This window comes from Ptychodera flava, chromosome 11, assembly GCF_041260155.1.
Source record: "Ptychodera flava strain L36383 chromosome 11, AS_Pfla_20210202, whole genome shotgun sequence".
NCBI classification, from domain to species: Eukaryota; Metazoa; Hemichordata; class Enteropneusta; family Ptychoderidae; genus Ptychodera; species Ptychodera flava.
The window spans coordinates 24461502-24478686 of record NC_091938.1 but is presented as its reverse complement, the minus strand read 5'-3'; the positions used below and the strand labels follow the sequence as shown (position 1 = coordinate 24478686).

General features: G+C 38.6%; 1 protein-coding gene across 1 annotated transcript in view; it reads left to right on the top strand.

Annotated features, from left to right (window-relative positions):
* LOC139143892 (neuronal acetylcholine receptor subunit alpha-10-like) overlaps positions 1–10624 on the top strand; it is a 33022-nt gene extending 22398 nt beyond the window's left edge. The window contains exons 5-7 of the mRNA XM_070714485.1: positions 1305–1507; positions 7791–8117; positions 8603–10624. Coding sequence (XP_070570586.1) covers positions 1305–1507; positions 7791–8117; positions 8603–9126 — 1054 coding nt within the window. The 3' untranslated portion in view covers positions 9127–10624. The remainder of the gene's footprint in view (positions 1–1304; positions 1508–7790; positions 8118–8602) is intronic.
* The last annotated feature ends 6561 nt before the right edge of the window (positions 10625–17185 follow it).

Here is a 17185-nt window from a genome sequence, read left to right as displayed (position 1 = left end):
GAATGGCTGAATCGCTCCACAAAATCACCAAACTTTTCCGATTTTTATTCTTGATTATGAAAGAGAGTGGTTAAAAATTTGTTTGAGGAAAGATTGAGCAAAAGTTTAAGTCTTTCATCTTCGAGGCGCTAACTACCATAAGTTGAAACCAAGCCCTACAAAGTCTAAACGTAGGTCTCTCTAAGGTCTAATATTCTAAGATTGAATTTTGTATGATTTTCATGGCTAGATGTCTAGAGGCGGCGAGTTACATTTCGAACACTGTCATAAATCTGCTAACCACTAATTCCTATCACATGACCTATTATTTCCTCTGAAAATTGAAAGCACAACTAAATCGGATTATGATTGTATCATGAGTGAACATGATTAATGGAATATGGTTTTTCTATATAGTGACTCAATTAACGTACCAAGTTAAATGTGAAGTGCATATAGCATAGTTGACGCCGACATGTCACAGTTCGTGCCGAGTGCAACTTGAACTCCGTGTGAACTTAGATACGCGCAGTCCTTTTACGACGTTGAAATGTGAGACATGTTTCACATACTACAAAAAGACATTACCAGAATATTATTATCTCATTACCCAATAATATGTATAATTTTACGCCAAATATCGAAATATTGTCTGACAAGATAGTGTCGTTAAAAATCGCGTCCTGCGTGCCCAACACAGCGGTATATATATCACTTAAAGACGTGCAAACATGCTTATGTTTTGAAGTCATTTAGGCTAGTTCTTATGAGATGATCGGGTAACCGAGAAAAACTGGACTATTCAAATTGCTCAGCAAGCGATAGATATCCTTCTTGCATATGTCATTGACCGAGTTTTTTACACGCCAAAGACAGTTTAAACCTCTACAATATGGATGGCAAATTTACCAGCCGTACATGACATTGTACGGTCAAGTCATAACGGGTTTCTACGGGGTTTTTTTATTCAAATTTTATTCATAGATTTTTCTTTGAAAGAAAGATCTATCGTTTGATATACGAAAATATTGTGAGATAGGACCGGTTCTCGTGATGAATGGTACCGATGAAATTGAAAGATTAGATTTTATCAAAATTTTTATGTGTAGAAATAATAGTATAATGAATAAAATATTCATTTGTAATGAAGATTTTCAAAATAGATAAAGCGGGATCAGATTATCTTTCCTTCCAATACGACAAACTCGATCGTTAACTTATTTATTGATGTTCAAACTTGTAGTTTTAGCAAACTTTGAACATTAATTAGGGCATTCTCTCTTGAACGTTGCCAATGACCGTTTAATGCACTGTTGTCTTCGCAGCGCCGCCGACGAATACATCAACTTCATGAAAGACCGCATTGCAGTGGTGTACAGTGATGGCTACGTGATGTGGGCGGCTCCCGTCATACTCCAGAGCCAGTGTCAGATCGACGTCACCTACTTCCCGTTCGACGAACAAGACTGCAAGCTGAAGTTCGGTCCGTGGCAGCATGACGGCACCGAAGTCGCTATCTCGGGCAAAGGCAGGTGTTTGGTCAGTTTTACAAGTACACAGTAAAAAAACAAAAACAAAAACATTGGCCCTGTAACAGGCCCTGTACAGACCCTGACACACCCCTGTGGTACAGGTCTGTGTCAGCAAAGACGTCCCATTGCTGTGACAGGGGCTGATGTACAGGTCTGTGGCCAGTGCTGTGATGATATGGCTATATACAGTTCTGTAGACACAGTTATGTGACAGGGCCTGAAATATCTGCCCGCCCCATGACTGTATTTACAGGGCTGTGCACAGCAATGTGAATGCATACCTGTAACATGGTCAATAGAGTTTTTAATGAGCACACAATTATGTCTGCATTTATTTCTGTCATCAAAATCGGCCCATTTTCTGAAAATATGCACCCCTGAAATCTGACAAACTTTCAAACCCGGTAACAGGCCCTGTAAATTCATCACTGACACATCACTGTTTGTACACCAGTATTTCAGTCATGTGGTTACAGCACTGAATATAACATAGTCTCAGCAATTACATCACTGTGTACATTCCTTTAATACTAGGCCTGATACAGACCTGTTCATACACCCCTGATATCTGATCAAATTTACAGGTCCAGTTAGAGAGTTTAATATTTCTTAGGGACTGTTGCAAGTACTGATCAGACCCGGTTGCATGTACTGAAATCTACCTGTAGTTTTCTTGTTGTGTACACCGTTAGCAGAATAATGCCCCCTTTGCATTAGAGGGACTTTTAAAAACACACGACACACAGAAAGACATACCTTGAAAATAATCTTGGTCGAAAATATAACATTAAATATGAAAGCACCGTGACTTCAGGTTTTGCTAATGGTACAGACTACTCAACGGTTCAACAATAAAGGGTTTCAACCGCAGAAATATGTTTAATCTGTCTTCATCGCTGGAGTCACCTGGCTCCGGTGTCATTGTTCTAACAATTTACTCGATATAAATTTTACAGTGAGCTGATTAGGAAGCTAATTAGCGGTAAGCTTTTAAATTGGTGTCCGGATGATTAGGTTTATGACTCGTGATTTATGGATGGACGGATGGATGGATAGATGGACGGTTTGATTGATTGGTGAGTGGATTTAAAAGTAAGGACACGCGGCTCTTTTTGACGAATAGCCTGATGGCTGCTCCTGCGATTAAATTTGCTGGAACTCATACAATTAGACGTCGCCTATCATGATTTATTCATGCTTTAATCAATGTTTCTAGATGATTATCTCAATTACCTTGAAATTATCGATCCTTGCTGTACAGCAACGTTTGGGGTTATGTAACATAAATGTGAGTTTCCATCTGCCGAGGGGCTCAGAGCCGATTGATACATTTATTTATTTATTTATTTATTTATTTATTTACTGGCTGGGAACAACGGGCTTTCGCCCAATTACAGTTCCAGCAAAAGAAAAAGAAAAAGAAAAAGAAACTAACAAAGAGCACAACAATGAAACGAAGACAGTAACACAGTTAAAAAAACAATCATTGGTAAAAAATACAGATCTAAAAAGAATAAACATTATTAAATAAAAATCTGCGAAATTGGCCATAGTTACAATTAAAAATATCAAAAGTCTCATTGTTTAAAATACTATTCAAATTTTTCATAGCTCTCTGTAAAAATGCTGAGGAATGAGCAATGACTCTTGATACATTAGATTTAAAATGTTGTTTTGAGCGCAGAGTGCGAGAAGGCACATGCAGACAGATACGCTCTGGAATTTCGGAGCTGTTATAAAAGAGAACATACATTTGTAAAAGAAGGTGGCATCCATAAAACTCCTACGCTCTTGTAGAGATGGGATTTTGAAGAAGATACAGAGTTGGTTGTAGTAGCCAGATGAGTAGGTTATGCCAGTTTTACCGCACACTGAGTATTTGAGAAATTTACACTGAACTCTTTCGAGACGGTGAATGAGATACAGCTGGTGTGGAGACCATACTTGACTGGCATACTCAAGCTGGCTCCGGACAAGTGTTATATACAGGGTTTTGAGGGTGTTGACATTGCTAAAATTACGTGAGTTACGTTTTATAAAACCTAGCAGCTTGAAAGCTTTTACAGTAATTGTATTAATGTGCGCAGAGTAGTTTAGATTTTGGGTGAGAAGAACACCAAGGTCTTTAACTGATGTTACTCTGCATAAATTGTCACCATTAATACTATAATCATACATAATGTGAGTTTTCTTGTTCGTAAAGGAAATAACCATACATTTTTTAAAATTCAGTTTTAGTTTCCATGTCGTGCACCATCTCTCAATGTGGTTAAGGTCTTGTTGGAGAGAACTGCAGTCCGAGTTGTTAGAAATTTGCCTATACAATTTTGAGTCGTCTGCATACAATGACATGAAACTTGAAACTGAAGAACTGATATCATTAACATTGAGAACAAATACATGTAGAAGAAGACCTAACTGAGACCCTTGAGGTACACCAGAAGTTACTTTACTCCATGAGGAGAAGTGCCCATTAAGTACCACACGCTGCACTCTATTACTAAGATATGAGTAGAACCAATTCAAAATGTTACTATGAATGCCAAAGTGGGAGAGTTTATGCAGTAGAAGTCTAGGATTGACTGAGTCAAAGGCTTTACTGAAATCAAGGTAAATAGAATCAACTTGGCCACGATCATTAATAACTCTGGATAAATGGTCTGTGTAAGAAACAAGGTTGGTGACAGTGGAGCGCCCCCTAACAAATCCGTGCTGATTGTCGGCCAGTGCATTCTGCACGTGATTATAAATGTGGGGAAAGACAGCTTTTCAAAAACTTTACTAAAAATAGGGAGAAGTGAGATTGGCCGGTAATTACAGGCCTCATTACGAAGGCCAGATTTATAGACCGGAACAATATTACCTCTTTTGAACAGAGACGGAAAAACACCAGTCTGAAGTGACTTATTAAAAATCAATGTAAGCGGTAGAGCAAGCGGTTGTGAACAAGTACTAATGATTCTGGCGGGTATCCCATCAGGACCTAGAGCCTTATTAGGGTTTAAGTTGTTCAAAATGTTAGTCACTTCATCAACAGTAATAATGACATTGTTTAAACAATCGTTAACAAAAGGTTCGCATTCAGGGACAACATCACAATTATCAGTACTAAAAACAGACTTAAAATACCTATTAAAAAGTTCAGCCATATCGGGTGGTGTAACAGCACTGATCCCGTCATGCGTAAGAGACGTTGGGAAAGAACGAGAATTGCGTCTATTATTTATGAAAGACCAAAAGCGTTTACTATTTGTTACTATTTGATCTTGTACGTCATCGAGGTAATCATTGTATGCGAGCTTCTTGGCTTGTTTAAATTCCTTTCGTAGTTCTTTGAATGCTGTGTACGCGTCTTCCGTTTTTGATGCTTTGTATCGTTTGTGTGCTGCATTTTTTTCTCTAACAGACATATAATATCAGATGTAAACCAGTGCGGATATTTGCTTGGGCGAATTTTAATTGATACATTAACACATTGTACACTACAGCGTTCTAGGAACAATATATGACTTACTACGGAAAGAAGATGACAGTTTAGTTTGATTATGATTTCCTTGGGACATTAAAATTAATAATCAGATTGTTCATACACACGTAAATTATCCGTCGACAATAATGTTAATAAATATAACGCGTTCAAATATTTTAGTTGTCTGAAATGGGAAACTTACATAATTATATATTTACTCCTGAACTTCTTTACATGCGTCGTATAAACTATTAAATTCTGCACCAATTATTAGATATAGCTTTTTAGCACTACTTATGACTGAGATTATAATAATTCCAGATGGTAAAATGACGCAAACATAAAGCAGCCGTATGAATGTTGATCACATGACTATAATTACTATTAATGTCTCAATTACCCAAATCACTTTCATAGGAGGTCAACATTAAAAGGGTTCATTTCAGTCAAAGTATTTGACATTTTCAGACATAGTAATTTCAAAATCATAGAAAAATCTTCATCGAGTTTCGATTTGCCTTTGTGTAACACGCGTTTCAAATGGAGATTTTTAAACTTTGCCAAGCATCATTCCTTAGAAGAGGAAAACTTTAAATTACACTCTTGTCACAAATCAAGAAGAAAGAGAATAATAATAATTGGGACCCATAGGTCACTGCTATCGGCAACCTAGCGACTTTTTAGCGAACAGACGAGCCGTCTACAGTGTAAAACTGCAACCTAGCTCCATTTAAAAACATTTCGGTCACCACTCACAAATACGTGTCATAATTTATCAGTACAAAAAAAAACCCATCAAAGACATGACTTTTCTGATCTGCCCGTGATTTAACATGCAGACTATTAAACGTACAGTGTTCTCATCATTTCACTTTTCACACAGTGTAAAAGTGAAATGCAACATGCACGATGAAAATAAATGCAGATCTTGAAATTTTGAACGTACAAGTGTGAAAAACTAGACTGAATCTTCTATGATAAGAGCATCAAATTCTCGAATGTTGTCACCAATATCACACCGGTGATAACTCAAAACGAGGAATACAAGAATCTGCGCGCCTCTGTCGCAATTATATAGTCTGCTCTCGTGTTACATTTCCTGACGACACGCAGCTGCGACGGAACGAGATGTTTTCTGATGATGATCTGTGACATCGATACGCCATAGAAAATTATTCCAGGTGTGGCTATCGGCGCAAAGACACATTCTCGATTTTTTTATGGTTTGGATAGACATATACAGGCGTTGCAGGTGCTATGGAAAGAGCTAGGTTTCGGCGAATACAACGCAATTCAGTACAAAAAAAACATCAAAAACTACTGTCTTAGCGAAAATTTAGCAACCGTAACTAGTTGAATTGCCTTGCTGGCAACAATTACCGATGGCCATCAAGTGTATGTATTACAGGGCCAAAATATAAGGAGTCATTAGTTTGTGGATGTTGTGAGAGGGAACGAGGGCGACACACCCTTAGACAGAGATAAGTTGTGGACAGAAGGGACAGAAACATAGGCAGAGACAGAAGCATACTGACAAAGACTGGCAGTAAAAAAGAGACGGAGGAATGCACGAATTGAATATACAAACTAAGGCACTCAGAAACGAGAATATAATTGCATTATTGAGAACCCTAAAACTTAGTTTTACAAATAAAACAACCTCGGGATAAGTTAAATTTCTCTCGTTTAGGGAAATGCGAAGGATTTTATTTTCGCATTGCTAGGAGTAAAAACAATGATTGGGTCGTAGCATAGACACTAGTCTATGGTCGTAGTTCATTGTCGGAGATATGCAAATCGAAAATATTGGCTGTGTGATCTATCAGCGAAATTTAAAAGCATACGAAGACACAAACATCCTCTCACTTAATGATGTAAGAATAATGTCTATCGTGTAGTCAGCAATGGAATTTAGAGTTTCCTTCTTACTCCACTGAATTTTCCATTGTTTTACGTTGAATCTACGTACGCGTTATAAGGCATTGTGTCCAATCAGATCCCTCCTTTCATAGAGTGGCCTTGGATTACCCAGTGCTCTTAGGATAGAAGAATCAAAACAGGAAAAATATTTTTGAGAAATCTCTGCCATCCATTTCACAAGAGAAATAGTCATTAATGGTTACATTGTGGCCGTAAATCCGAATGACATATCAAAGACAGCGCAGCAGTATGCTAAGTAGTAAGGAACAGACTGCAATTTCGAGAAAATTTCACGTGCCCGTAAGGCTTCTAGAATTAAACGCTTTATAGTGGCTACCGCTGAGGTAAACGTGTTCTTGTTTTTCCTCCTGACTTCATACAGATTTGGAAGGTTTCTTGATATCTTTCATCACGACCTTAATCATGACGCGGGGTTGCTATTTTGAGTGGCTTGAATAAAATGTGTATATTGTTGAAAGTAAACTGTACATTACGATAGATGCAGCTTCTGAGATTTTGACGACACACAAAAGGTGTCGAAATTCACAGTCCTCAATTGATCGACGTATTCAAAGGGATTTTACGTACTGAATTCGTACAGTCAGAAACTAATCGCCAAATGCATGAAAATGTAGATGGCATTGTGGTTCACCTTCTCAAGTGGTTTTCCTCTCTATAGCTTGCAAACTGTTGGGATATGGTTGTGTGGATGCAGCATGCATGCTGTATCCACATATGTCTACTAAAAAGTCCTCGAACTGTGCCAATGCAATCCAACTTCAAAAGTGCTGTATCGCACTGTTACGTGTATTTTGATGGATAAAGGCGATGCACTCTCCTGTGTTCGAGAATAGAGAACCTTGGCTTACAGGCAGGTCTTCCTTTTACAGGTGACGTTACGGTATTCAAAAGCGATGGCGAATGGGACATGGAAAGCATGACGTCAGAGAGCAACGTGGAACATTACCCGGATGCTCCCGGTATTCCATACACAGATGTAACGTACGTAATCCACCTGAGGCGGCGTCCCATATTCTATTTCTTCAACTTGATCACGCCTTGCGTCTTGCTGGCGGCTGTTACAATGTTGACTTTCTTTTTGCCTGCTGAAGCTGGAGAAAAGATTACCCTGGGAATAACGGTCCTTCTGTCTCTGACCGTCTTCCTGTTGTTACTGGCTGAAGCCATGCCGCCTTCCAGCGAGGTACCTCTTATAGGTAAGGTATAGTAGAATTTGAAGTATACTATGGAAGAGATGTTAGAATGTATGTATTCATACACATGCAAGTATGTATGTATGTATGTATGTATGTATGTATGTATGTATGTATGTATGTATGTATGTATGTATGTATGTATGTATGTATGTATGTATGTATGTATGTATGTATGTATGTATGTATGTATGTATGTATGTATGTATGTGTATGTATGTATGTATGTATGTATCTATGTATGTATCTATATATGCTATGTATGTATCTATGTATGGTATCTATGTATCTATTTATCTATCTATGTATGAAAGTATGTGTACTTGTGATGTACACATTTCACTTCTATGTTGCGTATATAATCGATATATGCCTCAAGATAGACACACCATTGTCTATTGCCGTTATTGTATATTTTTAAAATCTCAACTGTCATTGGTAAAGCTCCTTGCCTGTCTGTCATGATGATCTTTTCTTTCAATGTCTAGGTCAATACTATGCAATGACAATGGCAATGGTTACGCTGTCCCTGGCCATGTCAGTCACAGTACTTCATTTGCATTACAATGGAGGCGAGATGTATCCAGTTCCCGGATGGATGAGGAAGTTCATCCTCCATTACATTGCGGGCGTTCTACGCATGAAACTCGAGAAAATATCGCCAACGCCAAGGAGGCAGCCTAATCGGACGCCGTGCAAGTGCGCCATCGAAGACACCATGAAATCGTTGGACATAATGCACTCTAATGGCAATGCCCTGAAAAGAAATAACACGACGCAAGAGGGCGCTAGCGGGACGAGAGGACAAAATTCTCACGATATCCATGCAATTTTCCATCTTTTGGCAGAGTTCAGGAAGGTGTCCGGATTTTATGAGCAGAAGAGTAGGGAGAAATACGTTAAAAAGGAGTGGAAACAGGTTGCCATGGTTATGGACAGGTTGTTTCTGATTTTATATGTTTTCGGGACGCTATTAACAATTTTAATCATTATCTTTCAAATTCAGTTGTGAGAGCATCGCAAAATATTTGCGCCAAATACATTGACGTGCGTAAAGTACCATTGAACTCATGGTCTTATTAAGCTCACATTTCGTCGATTCAAACGGTGAATGCCACATTTTGGGACACTTCAAGTTGAATTATTTGAATACAAATTCTTTGGAATCCATGCATATTTTCACTGATTTTCAGAGATTCTGTAGTCTTGTTATGTTTTCTGTACATATCTGTACATATATAGCAGACTGGAGCAAGAAGAAAACCTTGATATCTAGAGATATTCACTGACTTTGTTTGGAATGTCATTTCAACCTTTTCTTTATTTGATTACTATATGTTTTCCATTGCATCACAAGAAAAGCGCCATGGCAATGCATGAAAGCAAATGTCGTGACGATGTTTGTTAGATAAAATGTCTTAGATATGGCGACAAATTGAAATATACACGTGGCGGCCGAAGTTCTCCGTAGATCATAGGTACAGGTATTCGCAATGGAACGCTTAAAGCTTTTTTGTAAATAAAATTGTATAAAACAATATCACAAACATATTATACATACGCAAAAACGCTAAATGTTCCAAAGAGCTGAGACCGATTCATCACGAGCACGACATACGCATTACTTGAGAGAACGTATCCAAAACACTGCTTATTTAACGAGAACCGAGCCCAAATATACCGAATCAGTTCATCTCTGCCTGTTAATGCTATTTCTTGTAGTAGCTTTTGAATTGTGCCCTGCATTTTTCTGTGCAGTGTGATCAACGTTTATCAAGATCTTTGTTTTATGGGATGATGTGTGGCCGGATTAAATCTATCTAGAAGGTAAATTTACAAACTATGTACTTACGAACGGTGTGCATTTCAAAACTAGTGAGTGTTAACAACAATGATCGAGTGACAATCGTTCTAGACTCCGTAAAGTAAATACGCCACTGCAGATATAAAGACAGTTTTCTCCCTTTTTGTTCGCTACGTTCGTAAATTAAAGAATATTACTTGTTCATGACAAATAGGTTATGTCAAATTTACACGTTGCATCGAGTTATTTTTTTTATTAGCCAATTTTAATAAATAATAGAACTTCCTTCTCGATCCTGGAGAAGTTGTTCATAACATTGTTATCTTCTAGATTTGTAACCTACGTTATTTTCATTTCATTGCATTTGATTTACTTCATTTTATTTCTAATTTTGAGTATTTATAACAAGTTTTACCCATCGCTCAAAACCCCTATTGAAACCGGTGATACGACTGTCATGTTAAGCACATTTACAAGAAACGACATTTCACATTGTGACAATTACATTGATCTTTTTCTTCTTTTGAGCAATCTCTACAATATCATTTTTAACCCTATTTGCGAAGTAAAATGAGAACGAGCTGTAGTCTAATATGTCGGTGTACAATTATTGAGCGAAGATACAACTCACAAAATGATTTAAAATGTTTTAACCCCTTTCCCTTGATAACAGAGCAATAAATTCTGGAAATGGTTACACACAATGCATCGTCAATTAGCTACTTTTATTTTCAATCACGCTGGCTTTCATTTTTCCCTCCATTCGTTTTTCCTCATGGCACATCCTCTCGCGCTTCCTGTAAGATTATTTATGGCAGATGTGTACATGTACATAGTCGTATGTGTATTCACCCGGAAGGACACCTCAGACAAGTAATGGTTTCTACCACGATGAGGATTTGATCGTTCTTTACGTATACTTTACGAATAAAGAGTGACCGACATTTTACCTTGACGCAGTTTGAAGCTAAAGCATTAATAACCACTGCGAACATTGTTGCACGACTTTGAAATTAACAAATATTACGTTGATATGTGTGTAAAATATCTCAGCTTTCTGGTCATTACTCAAAGTCTTTACTTCTTATATACACATATATTATTCTGCACATCAGACAGACAAATGCGAAGTCGAAAAGTGCCAGCTTCACTGTTTAGCTCCTCAAAGATACATTAAATATCAATAGTCTAATGTATAAGACCATTGTTTGAAAACGACCAAAATGGCGTCATTGTACAAAGGTGGCCTACTCAGGTCAAGGGAAAAATTTGCAAATTGGAGAGAGAGAGAGAGAGAGAGAGAGAGAGAGAGAGAGAGAGAGAGAGAGAGAGAGAGAGAGAGAGAGAGAGAGAGAGAGAGAGAGAGAGAGAGAGAGAGAGAGAGAGAGAGAGAGAGAGAGAGAGAGAGAGAGAGAGATCAAATGTAGTCGGACACGTCTCCAGAGGGCGCTTTGTCAAGTCGGTGATGTGATTCTCTCAAGTTCTTCAGCGCACCTGTCTGTCGAGAACTTTAGGACAACACCAACTTTGCACCCTCACGCAGAACACACATCAATCTTTAATGGATGGCTGGCTGCTTCCAAGCACATGCATGCAAAGCAGGTGACGGAACCGGCCTTGCAATATGTGAGTTTGACTGTATTTCACTGGGGTGACCTCCTCCTCTGCTAATATACATGTAATATGGAATAAGTTATATTCAGGGGTTGTACAGAGGAACGCGAAGACATCATGAAATAACAAGTGTCGATCGAATCATGCATCTCACTTTATGGCAGCCATAATTAGAGTCTGTCATTGTCTAATGGAAACTACAGCACATCAAATCAAATTACGCGTCACAGCGGTGCCACGCTTAGCTCTGCCAGTAAATGACTTGTCATTATGTCAACGTCGTCATTAATTAGGATATGTGCCTCTGACACGATGACGTTCACACATTAGCTAACACTGTCGATCAACTCGAAACAAATGTGTCTCATTGCACACAATTTGTACACTAGTCTGGAAAGACAGAGCTCATAGATATTGATAGCATAGTCATGAAACGAGCGATCTCGCGGAGGAGGGGGTTTGATAAAAGATGGCCTAAGAATGAATGTATATGGGCCTCAGGCTTGAGTCACCGAAAGATGAATGAATACTGCAACAAAAGTGTGCCGTACTGTCTCGAAATCAGCCCTGTAGGGAGGATTTTTTGAATTCATGACATTGCCAGACAGGCAATTCTCTTAACACATCTCACCGAAGATCAATTTCACAATGAGACGAAATGGCCATCTACGCCGTCACGTAATTTGGCTAGCACCGGGCCTTCTTGTCAAACCACGACATTCATGAATAACGTCTTTCGGTTAATCTTTCTCTGTTTAGCCTAAAACACAACCTAATCGCAACTTGGAGTACGAATCGTTTGATTATGTGTCAGTTAAACGGTAAAAATTGTTCACCTCTAGGTGACGCAAACCTCGAGAAATGTCGTCTCATGAGTGACAGACAGATAATTGGGTGTTCAAACGAAGACAGTAACGAGCTGTACAATTCACACAGCATTGCAGCGACAAGGCTTGGAAACTAAAAAAAATCTAATACAATACGTGACAAGATTCTGCCAATGTATTTGATATTCCTCCTATTATGATATCGACCCTGCAGTATACAACCAGTTAAGATTCGACAGCCTTTGGGTGACAAATATAGCTATAACAGAATTAAACCAAACCACAAACAGAGATAGATAGCTATCATACTGCCTAGAATTCACGAGCAGGTTCGAAATTTTCTTTGATTCAGATGTTGACATTTTACTGGCCATGTATAGGCTTGTAGATGAAGACATTGCGTCGGCGTAACTTTCATTGTGCGTGACAAAATCGATCTTTGTGACAACGATAAGGAAATTCAGCGTCACCGTTTCTCACACACGACGCTGTGGCGAATCCCCTTGCCCGGGCGAAACTCGGATTTACGGCGTATAGATGTAATCCGACGCAACTGTCTTGTGAAATTTACTTTCAGTGCAGCCATTTGAAATGAGAGTGATATATTTGCAACCGTCGAATGTGCAAAACAGAAGCCTAATAAAAGTGCTATAAAACGACGAACGAACTTCAATGGCATCTCTGTACTCTTTAATGCGATTGAAAGGAGCACTTAAAAGACAACCGACTGATCTTGTACCGCAAGGTGAAGGTAAATGTCACATCGAACAAGCCGGTGTTGCCGGTTTTATGTTATGCGCGCTGCACTCCCGTAGCAGTGGATCAATGAAATGCAATTAAGGTGCACTACAAAATAAAATACCACTCTATCACATGACAATCGATGCCGTAAAAAAGGTCGGCGTTCCTTCTAAGATTTCTCACACTTTCAATGCAGAACCATCGACAAACAGTGCGCAGGCACGTTTTGTTTGTCCACCGATTCGCGTTCTCGCGGCTACGGGAGTTTTCGACATCTGGGCCGCTGTTACCCACCCGCTGATGAATGCATCAGAAGTGGAGACAGGTGTCGGAACACAATTCACTGTCGTAGACAGCATGAGCCGGTGACGTCGACAATCTGGTTTAAATATAGGCGATTAATAAAATAATAAAGTATATCCACACTTATCATGTGGCATGCGATACTAGACCTTCATTACGCGGAAGGTTACATAGGATTTGAAACTTTTATTGTAATGCATGGCCCGCCGTATCTCTCGGCAAGACACAAAGATTGTCAACGAGCAAATTCAGGGCCATTATTTGTTATTACATTCTGATCGGTGAAAGATAGCCCATCGCCGAAAATCTAACACTTCATTTACGACTGAAACCTAGCGGGCGAGATGAAACTTCACTGTCTCCAAGGACCTGAATAAAGGATGTAAGATAGAGCACCAAATGTAATAAAGATTAGTTTCAGGGTCCTCCCGTGGGCTCGCATTACACCGTTTTCGTGGGTTCTTTAAGTGTACGATGTTTTCAAAATGTGAACTCAAATACCTGTGGGCTAACTCAATAATGGAAGACGAAACGTCCCGATGTTCTGATCTATGAAAGTTCCCGCAAAATAATGTAACCTGCACGTTAATACGATTTGATATTCTGCCTTTGGACAAAGCCCCCGAGACTTGTTCGACATAAAATCAATGAACGCTTGGTCTAAGTCCGCTGTTTGAGCGTTACCATGGATTTGACACGAGTTATTGGCGGCACATACAACAGACGACGACAGTTATTATCGTTTTCAGAAAACGACAAAATCATGTTTCCGTCTTTTGATAAAAAACAATGCAAATAGTTTTAGAATGACCCTAGTTGCCTGGCTACAGTGACTATGGAAACACAATCCATTTTACTTGTTGACAAGCAATTGATGCCAACACTTGAAATAATGTTCAATCATTTACCTTAAGCCTTGGCCATGTCCGCGAGCCAAGTTATTTTTTCGTTTTCAGCAAAAGAAAGGGTGTTAGAATTCTAACACATTGCTGTATGATTTAAAACCTGTCCTGTGTACATCCAGAAGAAACATACTTTAAAATGGACAATATCTTAAACATTTAATAATATTTTCATTATTGCTTTACAAAACAACATAACTAAGAATTGTCGAAATTTGAGAGTCCGAATATCTGTCCCAGAGGCGCGTTCTACCTTTAGTAAGTCTTTGTGATTTTGTGTAACTAATGTTGTTTTTTATGAATAAATTTTAGTACCGACTAGACGGTGAACACGATTGAGTTGGTAGGTAAGGCTGGTACCTTGTATTCAGCACGCTTCATTGAAATGAAAACCAATAGATTGTGATTTGTCTAATACTTGTGGGGTTCATTTTAAAGCTCTCGGAGAAAGAAAATCCTTTGCCGGATTAGTTTTTCGGGAATCCAAAATTTTATTTTTACCCCATAGAGTTAACACAGGGATGGCGGCCATTTCGAATTTCAAATCTCGCAAAATGTTGAGTAATTTGTTTCGCTAGTTCCAAACTATGCACGGTGACCCCTGATTTGTATTGTTGATGTGGTAAGAGAATGGTTGAACGTTTCATTTACGAAAGTTTGATCAAAAGTTTATATCTTTCACTTTCGAGGCGAATACTTCCTGCATAGATTGAACACTATAATAGGATATGATTTCAGGAGATGAGCAGGAATGACTGTACTTCACAGCGGAAGATGAGAAAGCATGGTGAAATTGAGCGACGAGACTGAGCATTCCAATTACAAAAAATGCTTCATAATTTTAAGAGGATGAGCATAATATCTTTATCTTTAACAGTATACGTGCAGAGTGAAAACAAGGGAATCAATGCAAGGTAACCTCGGAGTATTAGGTCTACTGATGTCTGGTCCGCCAACACAAAATAAAGAATATTGTGTTTGGAATTGAAATGAAAAGTATGTACACGTAATTTGTAAGTAGCTGTAGGTTGCTACTGGGACACTTCGAACACACTCTAGTGTGTGGTGGTTGATAATTGGATGGGATAAACCATTCACGTGTTAAAATACTTCGTACATCCAGCCTTATAGCTTCGTCTTCCTCTATTGCTCCGCGGGACATCCTGTCCAAGACATATGACTGAACAGAGGGCCCGACAATTTACCACATTACACAGCGCCCTGGTTAAACTTTTTCGTAATGATTATCACAAAACGCACTGGGAAGAATATATAGAAGAAATCACGTATGAAAAAGTCTAAATCCGCGAAGTAATGGGAATGGGGCTAGATTCATACATTATCGTGAGCAAGTAACAGATAATGCATATACGGACATTGGAAAATGATCGATATCATTTTCATAGTCTCGTCTGAGACCATAATTGTGCACTGATTCGGGTTTGTGTGCAGCAACCAGTTCCAAACCATCAAGAATGAAAGCAATAACATCTGACGTGCTAGACAAATACAATTTCATCAATGACTAGCTGCTTTTTTTTGAAACATGTATTTTGGCAGCTCGCTGTTATCGATCGATTCGGTTTCCCCGCACGACGCGCGAACTGATTTCGTGGCATTTCGAGAGAAGCGTCAACACGAAACCTCGCTTGAATGTATCACCGTTCCCGTGTTCTCACACACCGCGCTATCCGTCATGCAGAATTTCTCACATTTGTAGCGATTCGGCGCTGTTACCCCCCGTGGAGACAAACTTGTCTGAGTTTACATGTTGACTGCAACCGATAACTCGTGATCTTCAGAGACAAAAACCAGAAGACAACATAAAGATGGATCTATCCGGCAGAGCAGGGCGTGAGTGTGTAAAATTTGGCGTATTTAACACAGCTAGAAATACGGAGGAAATACATGTGGTGTAATAAATTTTACACATTGCTTGGGATCAACACGTCCGTGATCGGCAAGAATAATTTCTCTGAAAGAAAAAAAAGCAGAGCAAACGAAGGGAATCGTTTTGTAGCTGTATACGTCCACACATAGATACCTAGATACCTAGATAACATACATACATACATACATACATACAGACATACACACATACATACATAACATACATACATACATACATACATACAGACATACACACATACATACACACATACATACGTACGTAAACACACAGATACACAGACACAATCATAAAAATAGTTTTAAATACAGTAAAATAAGATATAATTATATTTATATATATCAAACTTATATCTTATTTTACTGTAGTATTTGAAACTATTTTTTCTCATTAGGTTCACTTAAATCTCTTTCTTTTAACATACAGTTCACAATTATTGTTGTTCATTTTATATAATTCAGAGTACACTCTTGGTTTCCTTAAATATCAATTATTACCAGAAGACAGCATTTAGTATTTTTTTTAAAAAAACTTTCAAAACGAGGACGGTTATATTGCTTTTGTAGACCTGACATGTGATCGAATCGAAATAGATTTGAATTGGCACAGTGCATCTTAAATGTTTACATACGTAATGCAAGGTGGACTGTATCTGCGGTTTTGGTCGCATCTGTACATGCTATGTGTCAAAAATGATTAAAAAATGATGGGGACGTAACATGACGTCTTCTACAATGCCGTACGGTCTACTACATTTATTCATTCCACAACTTGCATCATTCGTTTGGAACCGAAAAGTTCAAAAGTTCAGAATTCGCTACGCATAAATTGAATCGTCTGCAGGTACGATTGTGTCACCTTGTGAACTGTACACATACAAACGATACAAATATATGCACCAGGTATCACTTCTTGTCATCACAGCGTCTGGCCAGAAGAACATGCTTTTACCACCTCTGACTAAACCAGGA